General features: G+C 41.2%; 1 protein-coding gene across 1 annotated transcript in view; it reads right to left on the bottom strand.

The window, feature by feature from the left end:
* Positions 1 to 17,656, bottom strand: part of KYNU (kynureninase) — a 152,261-nt gene that overhangs the window by 18,937 nt on the left and 115,668 nt on the right. The window contains exons 5-10 of the mRNA XM_080399692.1: positions 17,370 to 17,431; positions 15,886 to 15,957; positions 14,401 to 14,475; positions 12,908 to 13,054; positions 6,415 to 6,513; positions 5,562 to 5,635 (exon numbers count right to left, since the gene is read on the bottom strand). Coding sequence (XP_080255818.1) covers positions 5,562 to 5,635; positions 6,415 to 6,513; positions 12,908 to 13,054; positions 14,401 to 14,475; positions 15,886 to 15,957; positions 17,370 to 17,431 — 529 coding nt within the window. The remainder of the gene's footprint in view (positions 1 to 5,561; positions 5,636 to 6,414; positions 6,514 to 12,907; positions 13,055 to 14,400; positions 14,476 to 15,885; positions 15,958 to 17,369; positions 17,432 to 17,656) is intronic.

Here is a 17,656-nt window from a genome sequence, read left to right as displayed (position 1 = left end):
ATGAGAAGAGCACGTTACTTCCACACTCGCTCCAGCTGCCCTATAGGTGATGCAGACCTGACATACAGCACATTTACTCCTACACAGTCCCGTGAATTCACAAGGAGGCATACCGCCCCTCTCTCAAACACCTTCAAACCTAGCCAGGAAAAAGCTGACAAAACAGAGGGGAAGACTGTCAGGGAGGAAAGAATGAGAAGATTATTTATAATGAGAAAAGCAGCAAGATTTCTTGAAGGTACAGCTTAATAACAAGGGAGGATGTGAAGGAAGATGGAGAGAAAATGCTTGACAGAGAACAAGGAGACAATCATGGGAGTCAAATGAAAGGATGTACAGAGATGAAGAAATGAGAATGGGAATAGATGATGTGAGTGCACATTAACCTCTCTCATTTTGTCTCCCAGAGACTCACTCCAAAGTTTAAAAATGCTGTTGGATATTTGCCATTCAGTTGGTGAGCCTGAGAACACACCCCTGCAGGCCCATCATGGGTCTAGATTGGCCTAATAAATCACTTGTCCCAAGACAATGCAATTAAGCCTAATTAGCTGATGCCTTTATTCCTAAAGAGTCTCTTCCCAAGGGAGGTTTTAACTTTTGGTTTCTAAATTAGCTCAAGGATCTAAATTGCTCTCATCTCCTTGGCAAAGAAACAGTTTGTTCCTCCGGTAGTGCAGGATACTTCATGCACTTGAGGGACAAGTGGTGTGATCCACAGCTAGTTTATCCATACATCAGTCCACAATTTTTGTCTGCTAGGACCAGTTACAGACCCTTCTGGAAACAGCAGCATGCACCATCAGTGACCACAGCATCCAGCACAGCTGCTGGAAGCCTCTACATTGCTTCTCCAGGTCCTCTCCTTGGCCGGCTCAGGGTGCTCTGTGCTGCTAAAGCTTTCCGTAGTGCTGAGTTATGCAGAGCTGATAGACTCCAAAGGCCAGTGAGAGCTGGACCATCTTAGCTTTTTATTCCTAGGAGCATTTTAATCAAGAGTAGCTTTAGTTCTTTCCAATATAGTAGGTATAAAACAGCCTTCCCGATCCTTTATGACTGTCCTTCACTCCCAACTTACGTTGCTCCAAAGCTACATTATTTTCAGCCATTTCACAGAAGCTTTGGCTGTTTAGTTTGGGGACTGTAGGGCTCTAATTCTAAAAAAAAAAGAATAACGTGGTATATTCTCAGAGATCAAGAAAATAACTAAAGAAACACTCAGCTGGAGCTACCAGCCCTGGAAAGGGTTGAGCAGCCTCTTGCAGAACACGTACTGGGCAGAGAGGGTCTGCACTGGAGACCCAGAGAGACCCAGAGCACCTGGGAAAACTGGGAATGGGGCTAGAATAGTGTGGGCTTGTTTGTCTCATGCCAGAGTAAAAGTTCACTTACCAAAAAGCTGTGTAGGTCTCCGTGAAGAAGTAGCGTGAAGCCATTTGTGCTCTGCCATTTTCATTGGAAACAAGACACCAAAAAGGAAAGTGATCCAAGAGAAAGGGATCTCACCTCTGTCTGCACAGAAACCATCTGAAGATATTTTGTGTTTCTCAAAGCTAGTATGAAATAGTTACTTTTTTGTTTCTTGTTCTTTGATACTTTTTTTTTTAATCTTATAGTAAAAGCCAACACGCTCTTTGAGCATCAGCTGCTTCCTGCACACACAGCATTTCTTCACATCACACAAACTTTTTATTTTTAAACTCTACCTGCTGCTAGTGTATGCTAAAGTTAAGTCTTGATAATTCCTTTCATTTTAAACGCTAGACTGTGTACAATTTTCATTTAATCCTCTACCAAGGCTTATCTATTATTCTCCTGGCTGCTTTACATACATTTATTTCCCTTTCATCTTTTTAAATTGTGCCTTACTTTTTCTTACAGGGATTTGACTAGGACTTTTTTCTTCCTCTATCTCAGGACTCTGGGAGTTTGTCCCCTCCCATCCCTTATGCCAGCTGACAGCAGAGCTCAACTCACTGCACATTTACAGCTGCAAATACCCTGCTGCAAATACTCAACTTCTCCTGTATCTTCTGCTCCAGGTGCTCACAAACATTCACCTTTCATTACAGCTGACTTGCTTGGCACATTTTAGTTACCCTGCTTTTTGCAAATGGAGAAATTGAGAAACAGGGGGAGAAGGAGAAAGAAAGGGCTGGAGGGAGAAACTTTTCTGGAGCCTGAAAAGCTAGTCAAGCAAAATGTCATATTAGTAGGTCACCTTAGTGCTCTCAGTGTCTTGGAAAGCCCCCCTCCACCTCATAACCACACTTATGTAGAAACCTGGTGGCACAGAATGAGCCCTGCACTGACCAAACAGTTTCAGCAGTATTTCATAGCTCTGCTCTGTCCGAATCTTTTTTCTTTTTTTTTTATTTGAAACCTTCCCATGAAGAAATCACTCTAGCACAATTAGCCAAGAATATGTTGCATTGTGATATATAGAGCAGGTATTAAAAAAGCTATTCGAGTATTAAAAGAGACTTCAAAGGAGGTGAGATCATGAGAGAATAGGGATATATTGTACCCATATATGTCAGATTGATTCAGTTTTACTGCTCTAGGAAGAAAGATAGGAGACCAGCAAAGGACTACCCAACTTACTCGGGTACAGGTGTTAATTAGGATGGTTACAACATGTAACTTTGAGACCCATGGCCCTTGCAGTGAATTAGAGAACCATCCCTAGCTAAGCTGGGGAGTGCAGGATGGTGTTTGCAACAACACAAACCCAGAATGGGATATCCGAGCCTGTACTGTGCTGAGCCTCTAAAGGCCAGCCAACAGACCTAAGGATGAAACCTTGTTCTTCCCGAGTTAGTGAATAACAACTTTTAAAAGTCTTGCGGGAAGCTTGCACATCCATAAAGAAGAGGAGTGGGATTAGTGTTGCCTTTTGTCTGCTGGGCTGTGCCAAGGGATCACCGACTAACGCTGGTTCTGGTTTGCAGTTAGGCTGCCACAGCTGCGGGCTGCAGATCCCAAGCAGAAAGCAGCTTTGGCATGGCCCCAGGTACTGGTGGTAAGGCTATTAAACAAATTAATAACTCTTTCTCAGGTTGCATTTTTAAAGGAAGCAGCAGATGGAGCAGGCCCTGGGTGGAGCAGCGCCGCAGGGAGCAGCTGGAGTGGACCCAGGTTTTGAAACTGGGCATAGCTACAATGAGCACGGCTGCTTGCACGCACTGCTCTTATTAGCAAGCCTCTGGGGATGGAAAAAAGCACACTCATGAAACTAAGGCAAGTTAAAACAGAATACTTCAATGGCTTTGGCCATGGGCGGTAGCTGGGCTTGGGGTTTAAAATTAAAATTTTGCATTGAGCTGTTTAATTTTCAGTAAGTGCCCACATCCTTTGTGCCCCAGCCTCAGTCAGTAACAGGCAAAGGCACTTGGCAAACATTCTGGGTCTGCCTCTCTGAATTATGGTCAGAACATATTTCGATATAAAAATAACTACTTTGTCAATAGCTTGCGGAAAATATGAAGGATGAGACAAATCAAAGGAATCTATATAGGCGGGTAAAGTGACATGCATAATATTGGTCACAGGCTAAAAAAAAAAAAAGTATTGCAGACAGTTTAAGCGACAAAAGGATACCAGCAGGGTTGGAATTTAATCACCCGCTTAGGTGTGGGCTGGGATGCAAAGAAACAAGTGTTTGGTGCTCCTGGTTTTGAATGAAGTTGTCTGGCCACTGGGTGTCATCCTTGATTCAGATGACAGCTAAAGACTTCCCAGCTACAACATAAAACCTGCAACTTCCAGAGCAGTTAAATTCCACTCTATTTGATTGTACAACATACAGCAAATTGCTCTGCATTTAAATCAGCTATAAAATTGAATACTTTGACATGGACAAATTCTCCTTTGTCTCACAGTCTTATTTGGAGACCTGAAATGGCTGGTTGATGCGGAATAGGAAGAAAAGTAATGTAACTGGGGCATATTAACTACAAACCATTTGATGAGTGCCTATCAAATCTCAGGAAATATGAAATAACTACGATTAAGTAATACAAAAGATCTATGCAGGAAGTTTGGAATTATATCCTTAATTGGGACCCAAGCTGAAAAAGCTTATATCATATAGGTAATTGTATTTAAGGCATCCACTATCCAGATTCAGAGCACAAGGTAATGACTACTTAAGAAGCAGCTGGTTTAGGAAAAACTAATTTAAGCTGTTACCTCCAATACCAAGCTAGTACCCTCACAGAAGGTTCAAAATTTCATCAAGGAGGAAAAAAAAAATCGAAGTCTTTAAGATTTTATTCATTCTTCCTATTGCTATTCTGTGGTTTCTAGCTGACCCACATTTTTTTCACTGGTCTTCAACATCTTTGTGGTTCCTCACAACCAGGATCCAGAGGTGTGGCCATGGGAGCAACACCTGCACCTGGCTAACAGGGAAGAAAAAAAACCAAAAAAACCCCAAAAACTTCCCAGAAGAAATATTAGGATAGTTGGAATATTTTGCCAGCGTTCACATGTGAAGATCAAATCAGCCCACAACTGGTCGTATGTCACCCTAATGAGTTTTCTGTTATGGGTGACTGAGAAGAACTTATCAGCATTATTTTGTTATCTCCTGGGAGTCTAGACAGTCTGAAACCAGCACATAGTGCAGTGAAGCTGCTTATTATAATATTATTTCTCTCTGAAACCTGATTTAGTTTGTCTTCTTCAAGCTAAAATAAAAGTGCCAGCAATTTCTCCAAGCATTTTAGCCAGAAAGAAATCTAGAAATCCTTACATTTGTCATTGCATTAGAAGTATTAATCCTACTGTTCTTAATATATATACATAGAGTACACTTGTATAACATTTTACATAACAGGTTTGTTGTTTTGTGGTGTTTGTTTGTGGTTATTTTTAATGCAGCTAACCTCAGTTGGTAGCACAGCTTTTCATGGATTATACAGTCTTTGAGAACCCAGATCTCCATGTAATGCTTCCTAGCTTTACCGGTGGATATAATTTTAATGAAAACATACCAGTATTAAAGACCTATTAGACACAGAGTTGAAATTGTCTTTGATTTAGTTCACCAGCCAAAGACTTCAATGATTTAAAAACATCCATTTTTAAAGGAAGATGTTAAATATTCTCTTTACATTAAACACTCTCATAGGCATGATTTAAGTTACTTGGTTTTAATATTATAAGCATTCTCTTTTATGATTATATTTAGTTTAGAACTGATAGCAGACTTTAAGGAGGAAACACATTTAAGATGTGAGCATGTTCATTAACAATTTCAAAATTTACTAAAATTAACATAAAAGAACTCATCTGAGGTAACAAAGCCAGATAACCAATTTATCTAAACTTGTACTACCCTTTTCATTGGTGCAGTAAGTCAGTAATAGTTATCAGCCCAATGAGGGGTTTTTGAAGCAGGGAATTTCTTCTGCATCTATACATACATAGGTACACATGTCTATAGTCTATGACCAGGAATCCATACATTTCTCACTTCCAGATCTCAGCTCAAAGGGAAGATATTTTCCCATTTAAACCTCACAGCATCTTTTATTTGGATATTGAAATATACTTACGTAGGTTTAATAGTCTGGGAATGCTTCTCATGAATGTAGGCACCAGCAAGGCCTCCTGCTCCAGAATTTAAATACTGCAAAGAGTAAATCAACATGTACACGTCGTGCTCATTATCTGCAAAGTATAGCTCCCCTCCTGTCACCCCACTCTATAAAACAGACCAGCATTAACATTTCTAGTGGTTTCTGACTACAGATCTTAGAATTTGTCTCAAAGTGCTGATGTACGTAAAAGCAGATATATTTCTTCAGATTAGCTCTAAAAATACCTTTCTCACCTTACATACGATATTTGAAGACTAACAGACAAAAGGCTAGAAAACTGAAGTATGGCTGAAAACAGCCCCATATCATAACACACACAGCAAAGTCATCAAACAATTCATCTGACTACAGCTATTGATTCTTCATCTCAAGCAAAGTCAAAGGAATTAAAGATACCTTGCCCTATGATTTGGAATTATTTACGTTTAGGTAACAATATTCTCTTATTTAGGGAACACTTAAGAAAATCCTATAGCCACAAGCCCTTCTTGGTATGGGAAATAAGAGAAGAGCCTCTGATACTGTGACCACAGAGCAGAGCGTGCTTCAGAGCAGGTGTTTAACTGCCACTAGCATCCATCTCACATCCGCAAGACCTTACAGGTCAGTGCCACTATTATCTTTTGGAACCTCTGGTAACAAAGCCACCACCAAAGTCAGCGTCCATCTCCTTGTTGTGGCTGGTTCAAAGATTCAGCCATGTCTTGACTGACAGTTCAGGTGCAGTTCTTATTCACCTGACCTGTTTGCTGACCCATTGTATAAGCAACATTATGGAAAATAGTCTCAAACAATGAATTTATCGTACCTTGTAGGAACACCAGCATGCAAAATCTACTCCCCAGTCATGCAAATGAAGCTCTACATTCCCAACAGCATGAGCCAGGTCAAATCCAACAAAGCAACCCTGCAGGAAAGAGATAATTAATATCCCGCTTATCAAGATAATAATCTCTATAAAATTATTTTGAAAAAGCATCTTTAGAGCTTTACTCGCTTTCTCTATAAGCATGCTATCAAGTCCCATCTGTTTTGAGCTATTACGAGAAACACATTTTCTATGCCACAGATACATGTAAAAATCATGAATTATTTTGTGGGCTTGTCTTCAAGGATGTTTGGATATGGTTTGGATTCCTAAGGTTTTTTCCCATGCAGTAAAGTCGAATCACTTTAAAGAAGTATTCAGAGCAAATGCATAATTTAAAACTTGTATGGCATGACAAGCTCTAGGCACAGACAAAATAGTAATGTACATAATGATGCCAGCTACTCGTGAACAATTGTATTCCACTATATTCTTCTACTTAAGGTCTCCCTGATATTTAAACTGTGAGGATCCTGCTCTCTGGGAATCCAAAGGGTGAGAGAGCACCCTATGCAACACATTGATCTCTAAGGACTTGTGGACTTGTCCTTGAAAAGTTACAAAAGCGTTCTGTCATCGCTCTGTGAAAAGCGTTGCATTTGTCAGAGCCACAATTTGCAAAGGGCACTGAGGTGGTGCTGCTGGTAGGAAAAAAATTGCAGCACCACAGGTGTACAGATAAAAAGCAGCAGTTTTACACACAGGATAACCACTGGATGGCAGCCTTTTTAAACGAAAAGGTTCTTCCAAGCTTTGCTGTTTATTTAAGCGCAGAGAAATAAAAACTGCCTTTCGCGCCTGGACTACAAATTAAACGCTATTTTGCATTTTCCTTTTAAAACACAAGCAGCCTGCTTGCAAGCAGCATGGTAGGAATGAGAGCAAGAGCACAGGCTTCAGAAAAATCAACGTCCAATAATAAAACGAATGGGGGTGTTAAAGAATCTCTTGCTGTTTCTTACACGAAGGGAGCCTGAGCTAAATTATTTAAACAGTAGCTTGGTATATTTAATCTTTTGTATAAACCAGATAACAGTTTGAGTGAAGCAGCATTTTAAGATTATGTGACACACTAATTCTAACAGAGGTGTTAAAGAAGTTATCAGCTTGGGGAGTTGCTCCAAAAGAATGGGAAGAAAACTCACTACCATAGCATTTGCATGATCTAAACATTGGGACCAAAGTTCAGTAACAGCCTAGCCTTCACACCCTCCATGGCTTCTTTTCACAGGGGCACACAGAAGCGAGCTAAGACAAATCTGAAATGATAAAGCAAGTAGAGAGAGTCGAAGCACACTGCATGCCCAGCACGCTGCATGCCCATGGGAATGCTTTCATTCACAGATAAAATGGCCTTGGTTCAGAGAAATAAGCTACAGCAAGCTAGAGCCAATCTGCCAGTGAATGAGGTCTCCGTCGGATTTTAAGGCATTAACTTCAAAACTTCAGTTGACTGGATTTAAACCTTTACAGGTATCCCATCGTACATACATCCCACAATATTTTTGAAGAACAACTATGACATGCATTGGTTGCAATGGAAACCAGGAGTGATACGATACGCTGACAGTCTTGCAGAATGAATGTGTCTGGCAGTACGTTAACAAGATTAAAACAAATAAACCAAAACATGGTAGGTACATATATAAAAAAAAAAAAAAAAAACAAAAAAACAAAACAAAACAAAACAAAACAACAACAACAACAAAACAAACATGTTTTCAAGCAAAAGATGAAAAATTAGGAAAATACAGTAGATGGGAGGTAGGAGAAGAGTCTTTAGGACACCAGCAGGTTGTATGCCCTTGCTGTCGTGGTAGTATGATGAGAGTCCACAGCCATACCTACGTAACGTCAACACACACAGACTTTCCTGGGCACTGATGCCGGCCGGAACAGCCCAGTTTGCACCCACACCATGAGCTTGTAGCCCTCAGACAGGGTGCCCCCTGACCTTCCACCCATGGGTCATCTTCCTGAACTGCTTTAACTGCTCCCCAAAGCTTTGAAATTGGTTGGTAAATCCTACTGGGAACTATTAAACTTACTAAGGCAGCATAGCCTGAAAATCCGGGTTCAGTGCTGGCAGGTTTACTGCGTCGTCTCGGAAACACCCACTTGTACTATTTTGTTCAAGTTATCCGCAAGATGGGTCGTGCTGGTTTGCTTTCCCTGGGGAGGTGTCTGGCACTTGAGTCACACAAACAGCAAATGTTTAGCCACACAGATTGCAGGGAAAAAGTAAAACAAACTGAAACAGCTCTCCCTGCACAAGCCACGCAGAACAAAGACTGCGTGGGAATGTCGCTTCCCCAGACTAGGGGGAAAACGACTCTCCATCTGCTCTGGGCGAAGAAGAGGACGTGTGCTCTCCCCTGCCTCTTCCGTTTTATTCTAACATCTAAAAGTCATTTCTGCAAACTGTCTGGGTAGCTGCTGATAACCAGCAGGTAACAACTCAGCATGGACAGTGACATTTGGAGAGAGGGAGAGAAATGACAGCTTCACACCAGCAAAGCTGGGACATTTCGAAAGAGAGGCAGGAAAAGAAATTAAGATGAAGGATCTTGAAGCTCTTCCTACTGGGACTCAAGAGATTAAAACACTTTACATACAGCATAGAGTCAGTGGAAAGTACAATATAACCTATGAAATGAAAATTGTAGTTGAAAGGTAGAGTCTCCTAAAAGTCAGCCATTTCTTTGCTTGTAGAAGAATAAAATGACTCAGCCCCCTCCGTCCTCCATAGCAAGCTCAAAAGTATGAAACAAGGAAAACTATTACATCCTCTTCAGCCTGCTGATGAGCCTCTTGCATAATACGTAGTAATTTTGATTTATCTGAGAGACCTAAGATGGAAAAATAGCCTGAGGTAATTTTTCAAGCTTAATTTAGTTCATTTAATATTTAATGACTTAATGAAGCTGTCTATGTGCAGAGCTTTCGCTCTGGGAGAAATCTTAACATACGTAGAGAACTTAGGAAATTGGCTTAAAAAATGTAAAAGGAAATCAGTAACTTAATTCATAAATGATTGACCTCAAGAATCCTAGGACATTTTGCAGACCTCCTGAGCTCACAGCTCAAATCTCTAGCCAAGCCCTGACAGGGCACTACACTGCAGGATTTTATTTCAATGGTACATTGAAAGAATTATTAAGACCATCTGTGTAGGACACTTTTCTGGTATATTGGCTGATAAGTTATTTTTTAACTCTTCTCAAATAACATTTCCACCTTGTGTTTTCCTCTTCTGACTTTCTTGCTTGTCAGCTCTCCTCAACCAATTTTCTCTTCAGGAGCATGGGGTCATTCCACAGCCTTCATCACGAGGAAGGGGAGCCTTGCAGTTTTGCTATGAACATGACTTCTTGGGCTTATCCTCTTTTAATATACATTTTAACAGACATCCAGCCTTTCTGTGATAACATGTCATGTATAAGACAAGCCTGGTTTCATCATGTCCAGCAGCTCTTGAGGTAAATACGGTCTTGAAGTCCTTGTACTTACTGTCCTGAAAGCTAGTCAGCCTGGGGACAGGGACTGGTTGGATGCCACCAAACAGAAATATTAAACCCATACTCATTGCATAGATGCTAACAACTCAGGGTCAGCAGCCGGGTATTTTTGTTCTCCTCTAACCCAAAAGATGCTCCTAACATCAGCTCTGACCTAGGAAAAGAGGAAAGGAGCCAATTGCTTTTGAAGATCCAACATATTGGGCTTTTTTGGTAACCAGAAGCCCTGTGACTAAGAGAAGCAGCAGGATACAGGAATATCTCTTACCAGCATTGAGACTGAAAACTTGTCATGAAACCCTGATTTCATAGCTGTTCAAGTAAATATTTGCCATGTGCAGATGTTTAAGTGCAGTGTAACAGTATGTTACATAGTGGGTTTGTATAAACATATAAACATCACTTAACCGGGGGGCAAAATCCGTAAGGAGACATTGAGCTGAGTGTATCTGACAGTAGGGAAGTACAAACAGGCTGGCTTGTGCTCTTCAAGCCTTATGGGTACTCAAGCAGTTCTTCAGGCTGAATTACTTTTTATTTTCAAATACACTAATGACATTTTAGGTCATGAATCTACCTGGATCCCAGTCCTACATGCTTTAACCACAAAGAGGCTGGCAGGCTGGGAGAGCTGGGGCTGTTCAGCCTGGAGAAGAGCAGGCTCCGGGGGGGCCTTAGAGCAGCTCCCAGCGCCTGAAGGGGCCGGCAGGAAAGCTGGGAGGGGGCTTCTTACAGGGGCACGTGTGACAGGGCACGGGGGTGGCTTTGAGCGCAGAGAGGGCAGATGCAGGTCAGATATCAGGAAGAACCTCTCCCCGTGAGGGCGGCGAGGCGGTGGGCCAGGCTGCCCAGAGCAGCTGTGGGTGCCCCATCCCTGGCAGTGCTCCAGGCCAGGCTGGATGGGGCTGGGAGCAGCCTGGGCTGGGGGGGTCCCTGCCCGGGGCAGGGGGTGGAACTAGATGGTCTTTAAGGTCCCTTCCAACCCAAACCATATCATGACTCCATGAATCACTGGGGGTTTTTCCCCCCTTTTGAAAAATCTCTGGAGTAAGTGATTCACTTCTACATTATGGCATCTCTAACAGGCATGCAGGTGGAGACAGGCCTTTGACATCTCTCTGTGCCTGCTGGAGTACTGAACTGCTGTCAGAAATTGCTCTCCTCTTTACTAACATGGTACAGTCACTGCATAAAGTGTTCAGTGTCCATGCGAAAGCACATATCCCTGAGTTAATACTATTATTTGCACTGCCTTATAGAAATTTTAAGCTCTCTCCACCAAGTCCTGGTTATCTCCTCAGACAACATAAACATGAAATCCGTTTTGACTCCATATAATAAGCTGTCAGTGACTGTTCTTCCCCAGAACACAGGTTCTCAGTTACTTTGGCGTGGTTTCTAGCTTTCAGTGAAGCTGCATCACTCCCACTCACGCAAGCCTGTGCCCCACAGTGCAGAGAGCATCTTTACAGAGGCAGTAAAGTGATAGACTTTCTCCAGGTTGTTCACATTTATGGTAGAGAAGAAATGTTTCTCTCTCAGACACGTTTCAGACACCACAGAGCAGATTTTGGGGAAGAAGCACTGTAGGCACGTAGCCATCGGCTGCTGAATGAAAGCTTTGCTGCCACCCAGAGTGGGAGCAAGTATAGAGCAGTGGGTGGCATCGTCCTGTTAATAACCTATGTTTCCTTTCAAATATTTCAGCACAGTCTTTTAATTATTTGTGGTCAGCAAAGTGCTGGAAGACGCCATGAAGGTGTTGCTTTCAGAGCTGCACGGAGCTAAGACACAGACCCATTTCCCCACGCAGCTGACTGCCCCCATTTCTTTTTTCCGAGGTGTTTTACATCCATGTCAGAAGTCAGTCTTGTTTTGTACTGTGTTCAGGACCGATTTTGTTGCCAGGTGCTGCTGTGTGAGTACATTCCCTTTTTATATCCCATGGGACCTGCACTAGCTCTCACACCTGCTCTGCTCTCTCAGGGGAGACTTTACCATCACTTTCCAGCAGTATAAATTACTCCCTGACCTCCAGAAAAATTTCCACTGCCAAACGTACAGCAACAGATGATGTACAGCCTGTTGTGAGCCAGAAACCTCTCCAGAGAGTTGAAACATCAAATATAAATAGTTAGCTGGTTTGCCAAAACCCAGTGATATTAAATAAGTTTATCCTTGAGTGGTTTAATCTTACATGAGATAAGGTACATCCAATAAGAGACTGCCCCTACAGAAAGTCTGGTGACCTCCTGTTGCTAAGACGACTTAATTAAAAACTATTTTCTCCTGGATTCCCAAGGCAGTTGAGATGGTTAAAGAAGTTTTACAGCTATGTCCACAGAGCGCACTGTCTGCAAGCTCCAAAGGCTGTCATCACTAAAATACAGTCGTGACGCTGATGTGCTCACAGTGTGCCTGTCTCCAGAAAACTGATCAGCTGAGTCTGAACACCACTGGCTCCATGGGGAGTTCGCCTCCCAGCTCACTGGGGGCAAAAAGTGACACAGTGTGGCAGTGGGAAAGCAGGAAAGTCATGAAAGTCTGCCCCAAAAAGCAGAAACCTAACACAAAGTCACTTTTAAAGAGATTTGGGCTGTGATTACCACCTTTTCCTCCACTGAGCCTCTTGAAATTCTATCCTTCGAGAAAAGCCCTGTAGAAGTTAATAGCCATGAACTATGTCTCCATATAGTTTAAGTCACACGTCCAGGATTCCTCTCACAGGGCTATTTCTCCACGTAGCACACAGCCTCCAAAGGGTCTGAGCACAGAGTGCTTTTGCTTTTTATCAGAGCCTCACAGATTTCCACGTGTGCTCTGTTTTGTTCCACAAAAAAGTAGGAATTAAAAATACTTCACAAGAAAATTTATGTAAAATTGATGTGAAAAGGATGAGTCCGGAGCAATCCTACCTTTTCATGGCCAGCCTTTGTTATTCTAGGGATATCAAACAACTGCCCCGTGTAGTACTGCACCCCACTGAACAGAATGACAGCGATCGAGTCCCCTTCCTTCTCAATTACAGCAAGGATATCTTCAATTCTCAAGGTCTCCTCCCCCTAAAACAAAGTTAAAGCACACATTTTACATCAACTCTGGCAGTAATGGAACTGTCATTTCTTATTTCATAATCTATATTTTACCACGAGCCATGCTGCTTGCATAACGAGATCAAAAGCAAATCCTTAGCATGGTAATGATATACAAAGGTAGTGCTATAAAGTAGTCTATGAGTAAGTTACCTCAGTATATAAAAAAAAAAAATCATTAGCAAATGTATCTTGAATGTGTCAGTTATGAAGAGTCTATTCACTTCTTATTCTAACATGTTCATACTCTTTAATATTTCAGACAGTTTTAATTTACAGTAAAAAAATCCCGGTGCAAACAGCATATATAATGATTTTTATGTGGCATCTGAAATTTGTGGCACCCATAAGACTTGAAAGTTGCCTATCAGTTTCACTCTGTACTTCCCTGATAAACTTCATATCCCACAGGAAGCTATTATAAACCTGCCATATTTATATTTCAAAAACAGTAAGTCCCACATCATCAAAAGTACAAAAATCCCCAAAACTGGGGTCATTAAATATAGAGGAATTTCAACCAAAAGGAAAAAAAAATATCCTCATTCTTGATTCTTTATAGGAAAATTACTGCCCCATCCTCCTCCTGCCTTCCTAGCAAGGGATCATGTAAAACATACCACCACCTAGGGATCAATTAGGCAGTGAAAACCTAGAATTAAATTAGACTTGTTACTGAAAAGAGCTTGGGCAAGATTGTTGAATTGCAAGTAACTGTTATTATCTCAACAATCTTTGCAAATCTATCAAGCACTCAGGAATGGGCTCTTTACTCACAAGATGACTCAGATTTCAGAAGCAAAAGGTCACCATCAGTTTGTAGTTAGGTGGCAAAGTTCTTAATACTGCAAAAGTGAAGCAAGACAGGCTTTCAAATCCATCTGCATCCCATAGTACTCCAAGCAGACCTTTCCCTCTGCGCTGATACAGACACAGTAGTGGTTGTGTTGTAGTGATCTTTTAGCTCAGGACATTAAAAAGACGTTGGGGTTTCTCAATGAGCTACTATACTTTGCAGTTGTCTTGGGATGCCGTCAGTTTTTACAAACAGGAAAAATAGGGAAACTAACCTTGATTTTGTTCTTCAAGGAAAAATAACTAGCTGAATCGGGCAATTATAAAAATGGGTGCTAAACCCCCAAAATATACACAGAAACTGGCTGCACAACTCATAAATTTTCCCTAGAAGTATTTGCGGAAACAGATTGTAACTTCTGCAGGCAGACACTGGAATATTTGAGAATATATGACTGCTCTCATATGAAATATGCTTCCGCCCTTAGAGACAGCAAGCAGGACCGGTATTTCTCACCAACCTCCCGCGGCTGCACCAAAAGCATGCACTGCTCCACATCCAGCCCGTGAAGGCGAAGCTGGGACTCAACAGCGTACTAGGAGAGATTTCCATGCAGAGCACGTTAACACAATTACACAATAAAACCACTAAAAGAAAAATGGTCAAACACATCAGAACTTCAGAAAAGGCATGCAGATACCTTGCCTTTCAGTAAAATTAATGCTTGAAAGCCTAATCCAACTCCACTGCAAAACGTATAGATTTCCTTTGGTTTGGAAAAGATCAGAATTTAATTCACATCATTAGCCAGCAAGGGTAAAGCCAAAGTCTAACTCCTACAGATAAGTTCACAGAGCAGAACGAGGGTGGAAATGGTCTGGAAGGTGTGCTTTACCAGATGCCAGCAAGTAAAGCATCGATAACAGCTGAGGAGGAGATTGAACACCACCTCGCCAAGGGCCCTGGGCACCCGCTTTGCTCAGTAGCATGTGCTGAATCACAGGCTGTCATGTATGCTCTGCTGTCAACACAGGTGGGCTTTGGCCAACACAGACATGCTGTCCCGTGCTGTTCCCACCTCTTCCATTTGCAGCACAGCTGGGAGGAAATGGGAGCTCTCAATTCTCAGGCTATCTTGAAAATCCTACCCCGCTGATTTTATCAATAAATAATGATTCTGGAGATGGCATAAAAATCCTTGAATAATAGTATAAAATAGTTGAAAACTACATAACAGGAACTGAAGTGATGGCAGTTGCCCAAGTTATTACTGAAGTGCTGTAGAAATTTAAGAAGACGGAGTCCAAATGTACAAGTGGGCCTGGAACAAACATGAGATTAGTATGAACATTACTTAGAATAAAGGCAATTTGAGGTTTATACATCTTTCCCACCATCTTCATTACAAATAAACCTCTTAGTAGCTTGAGTCATTTTTATCGCACCTCAGAGATCAAATTTGTTATCAATTTCCATGAGTTTACGGCGCTGATGATAAAGTAGCAGTGGGCCACAAACCCAAAGATTAATTTGCTCTAAGCTGTGATGCACAGGCTATTGTCTTCTATTTTATAGCAGACAAATTATGTTTGAACTAGTAATCTAAAGTGCTAAGAACAAACATTTCCATCTCTGTCTGGGGATATATAAGTGTTAATGTTGTGAGTTTGTATTGATTTGGTTTCATAAAGTAAAACAGCAACAAGAATTAATAAAACATTTACAACTTCAGTTGATTTAGGCCAGCAGTTTGCTCAATGTCTTTAAAAAGACTAATAAATCAATGTACTCATTCAATCTTTTCCTCTTGTAACATTTTTTATTTGAACAAAAGGAATAAAGTTACAACCTGTAAAATATGCTGAGCTCAAAAGCTTCTGACAGATTTTTTTTATTGTAATGTTACTTGGACAAGATGAGCTAATAAATATTCAAATCAGACTACTGATATTCTTTGGGAAAATATGATTAATAATACAAATACGGTGAAATATTAATTTCTTACATGGTCAGAGGGGAAGGCTTTGGCTTCTAGAAGAATTTTATAGCGTCTTGGAGTAGGCTTAAAGAAAGATAACTGTTAAGAAAAAAAAAAAAGTTGAAATGTATCTAAGCAGAGATGAGAGAGATGCTCCCAACATATAACTTAATAAAGACTGTTTCTCATGCAGACTACAGAGAATGCCCCAGAAATTACAAGTATTTCTTTGTCCATATAACATTTATCGAAGTAGGAAAGCATTATAAAACTGTATTTCATATATCCATAACAAAGGCTACAAAAATCCAGCGGTGATAAGACTCGCACTTGCAGGAATCAATGGCAAAGCTTCAACTGTGGCCAGGGAAGCTGGGATTTCACCGAGCTCCATCCCACAAGCAAAAACAGCAGCTGAACTGTTGCAAACAGTGCAAAGGAATTGCATTTCTGTTCCCACCCTAAAACATCAGTTATCAAATCATCACCTCCTCTGAAACAAGCCTGACCGAAGGAGTAAGATTTCTTCAAAAGACTCATCTCAGCACCTTTATGTGAACAGTCTTTCCTTCTCTGTTTCTTGCATGGAGACTAGCTGGGCTTGCCGCCATGCTGAGGACTAGAAGACCTCAAAGACCTCCTGTTCATGCTAGCAGCAGTTGCACAAAGCTCAGCATGGACAGTGTACCCAAGCAGTTTGGCACAAATCTGCCAGCATTGCACCTATTCCAGGGCAGAGTAGCCAGGTAAATCAGCTTGTGCTTGGCCCCATCCTGCCCTGCTTCAGCTTTCTTACTTTAGCAAAGGCTGGAGACATGGTACAGAGGAGCAGATCTGGGTGATAAACCTTTTTGTGTGAACCACAGAAAGTGAACCTTCACGCCTTCAGTTCAACTAAATCTTTGGGAATACTAGAGAAAAAGAGACAGGCTGTATGTAGCCACAGAGACCTGCACATAAGGAAATCCCATTTATGGCCACTATGTCATAAAAATTAAAATCAGATGCTTCACCACATTTTAGGCATATGTAACATAATTCATAATTATGATGTAAAACAGCATGATTCAAAATGCCATCTCTTGTGTGCAACTGCATTTTAAGCATTACTGAAAATGCAGCCTTGACTTGCTCACAAGTTAAGCTCTTGTTTCTTAAACTTTGAAATTGGGTGTGAAATTCCCATTTGAGAAGCTATTTGTAAAGGTTTCTTAAATAATAAGGTCTCCTCTCTGAGGACTGGCATGCAGCACATGTAAGAACAACTCACACTTCCCCTGCAGAGTCCTTGAAAATATTTCTTTGCCCAGCTTTTCTGCTTAATATTAAGTGGAGCCAAGTCTTGCACAAGCCAAAGCATCATTCAGGATGCAGCTCCCAAGGCTTAAGAAAAGTTGGGGTATCACCCAGTGCTGCCTTTGTGATATGCTCAGAAAACGTTTTGGTTACATTCACAAAGAAAGCAAAAAAAATACTTAACACGACATCAAATATACATTGTAAATACGTACCAACTGGAGGTGCAAGTTAACAGTTAGCCCATTCATTAAGGCTAGTTCCTGTCTTTGGGCCCCTAGAATAACAAAAGGAGAAAAAAAAAAACCAAACAAACAATGAGTTGGGGGTTTTCTTTGTCATTTCAGAGAAATCTAGTACAGCCTTGAGAAAGCAAAAGTATGTTTTCAGTTAATGTCTCTCTAAAGGCTGGAAAGTAAACAAACGTTTGAGGTGTCATCCCAGTGCAGTAAAAAGATTTCTTGTCTGACTCACTACACCACACTGGCAGGAAAGTATTTAT

This window comes from Falco punctatus (assembly GCF_963210335.1).
Source record: "Falco punctatus genome assembly, chromosome: 8".
NCBI lineage: Eukaryota > Metazoa > Chordata > Aves > Falconiformes > Falconidae > Falco > Falco punctatus.
The sequence above is the reverse complement of the archived record's forward strand: the minus strand, read 5'-3'. Positions and strand labels throughout refer to the sequence as shown.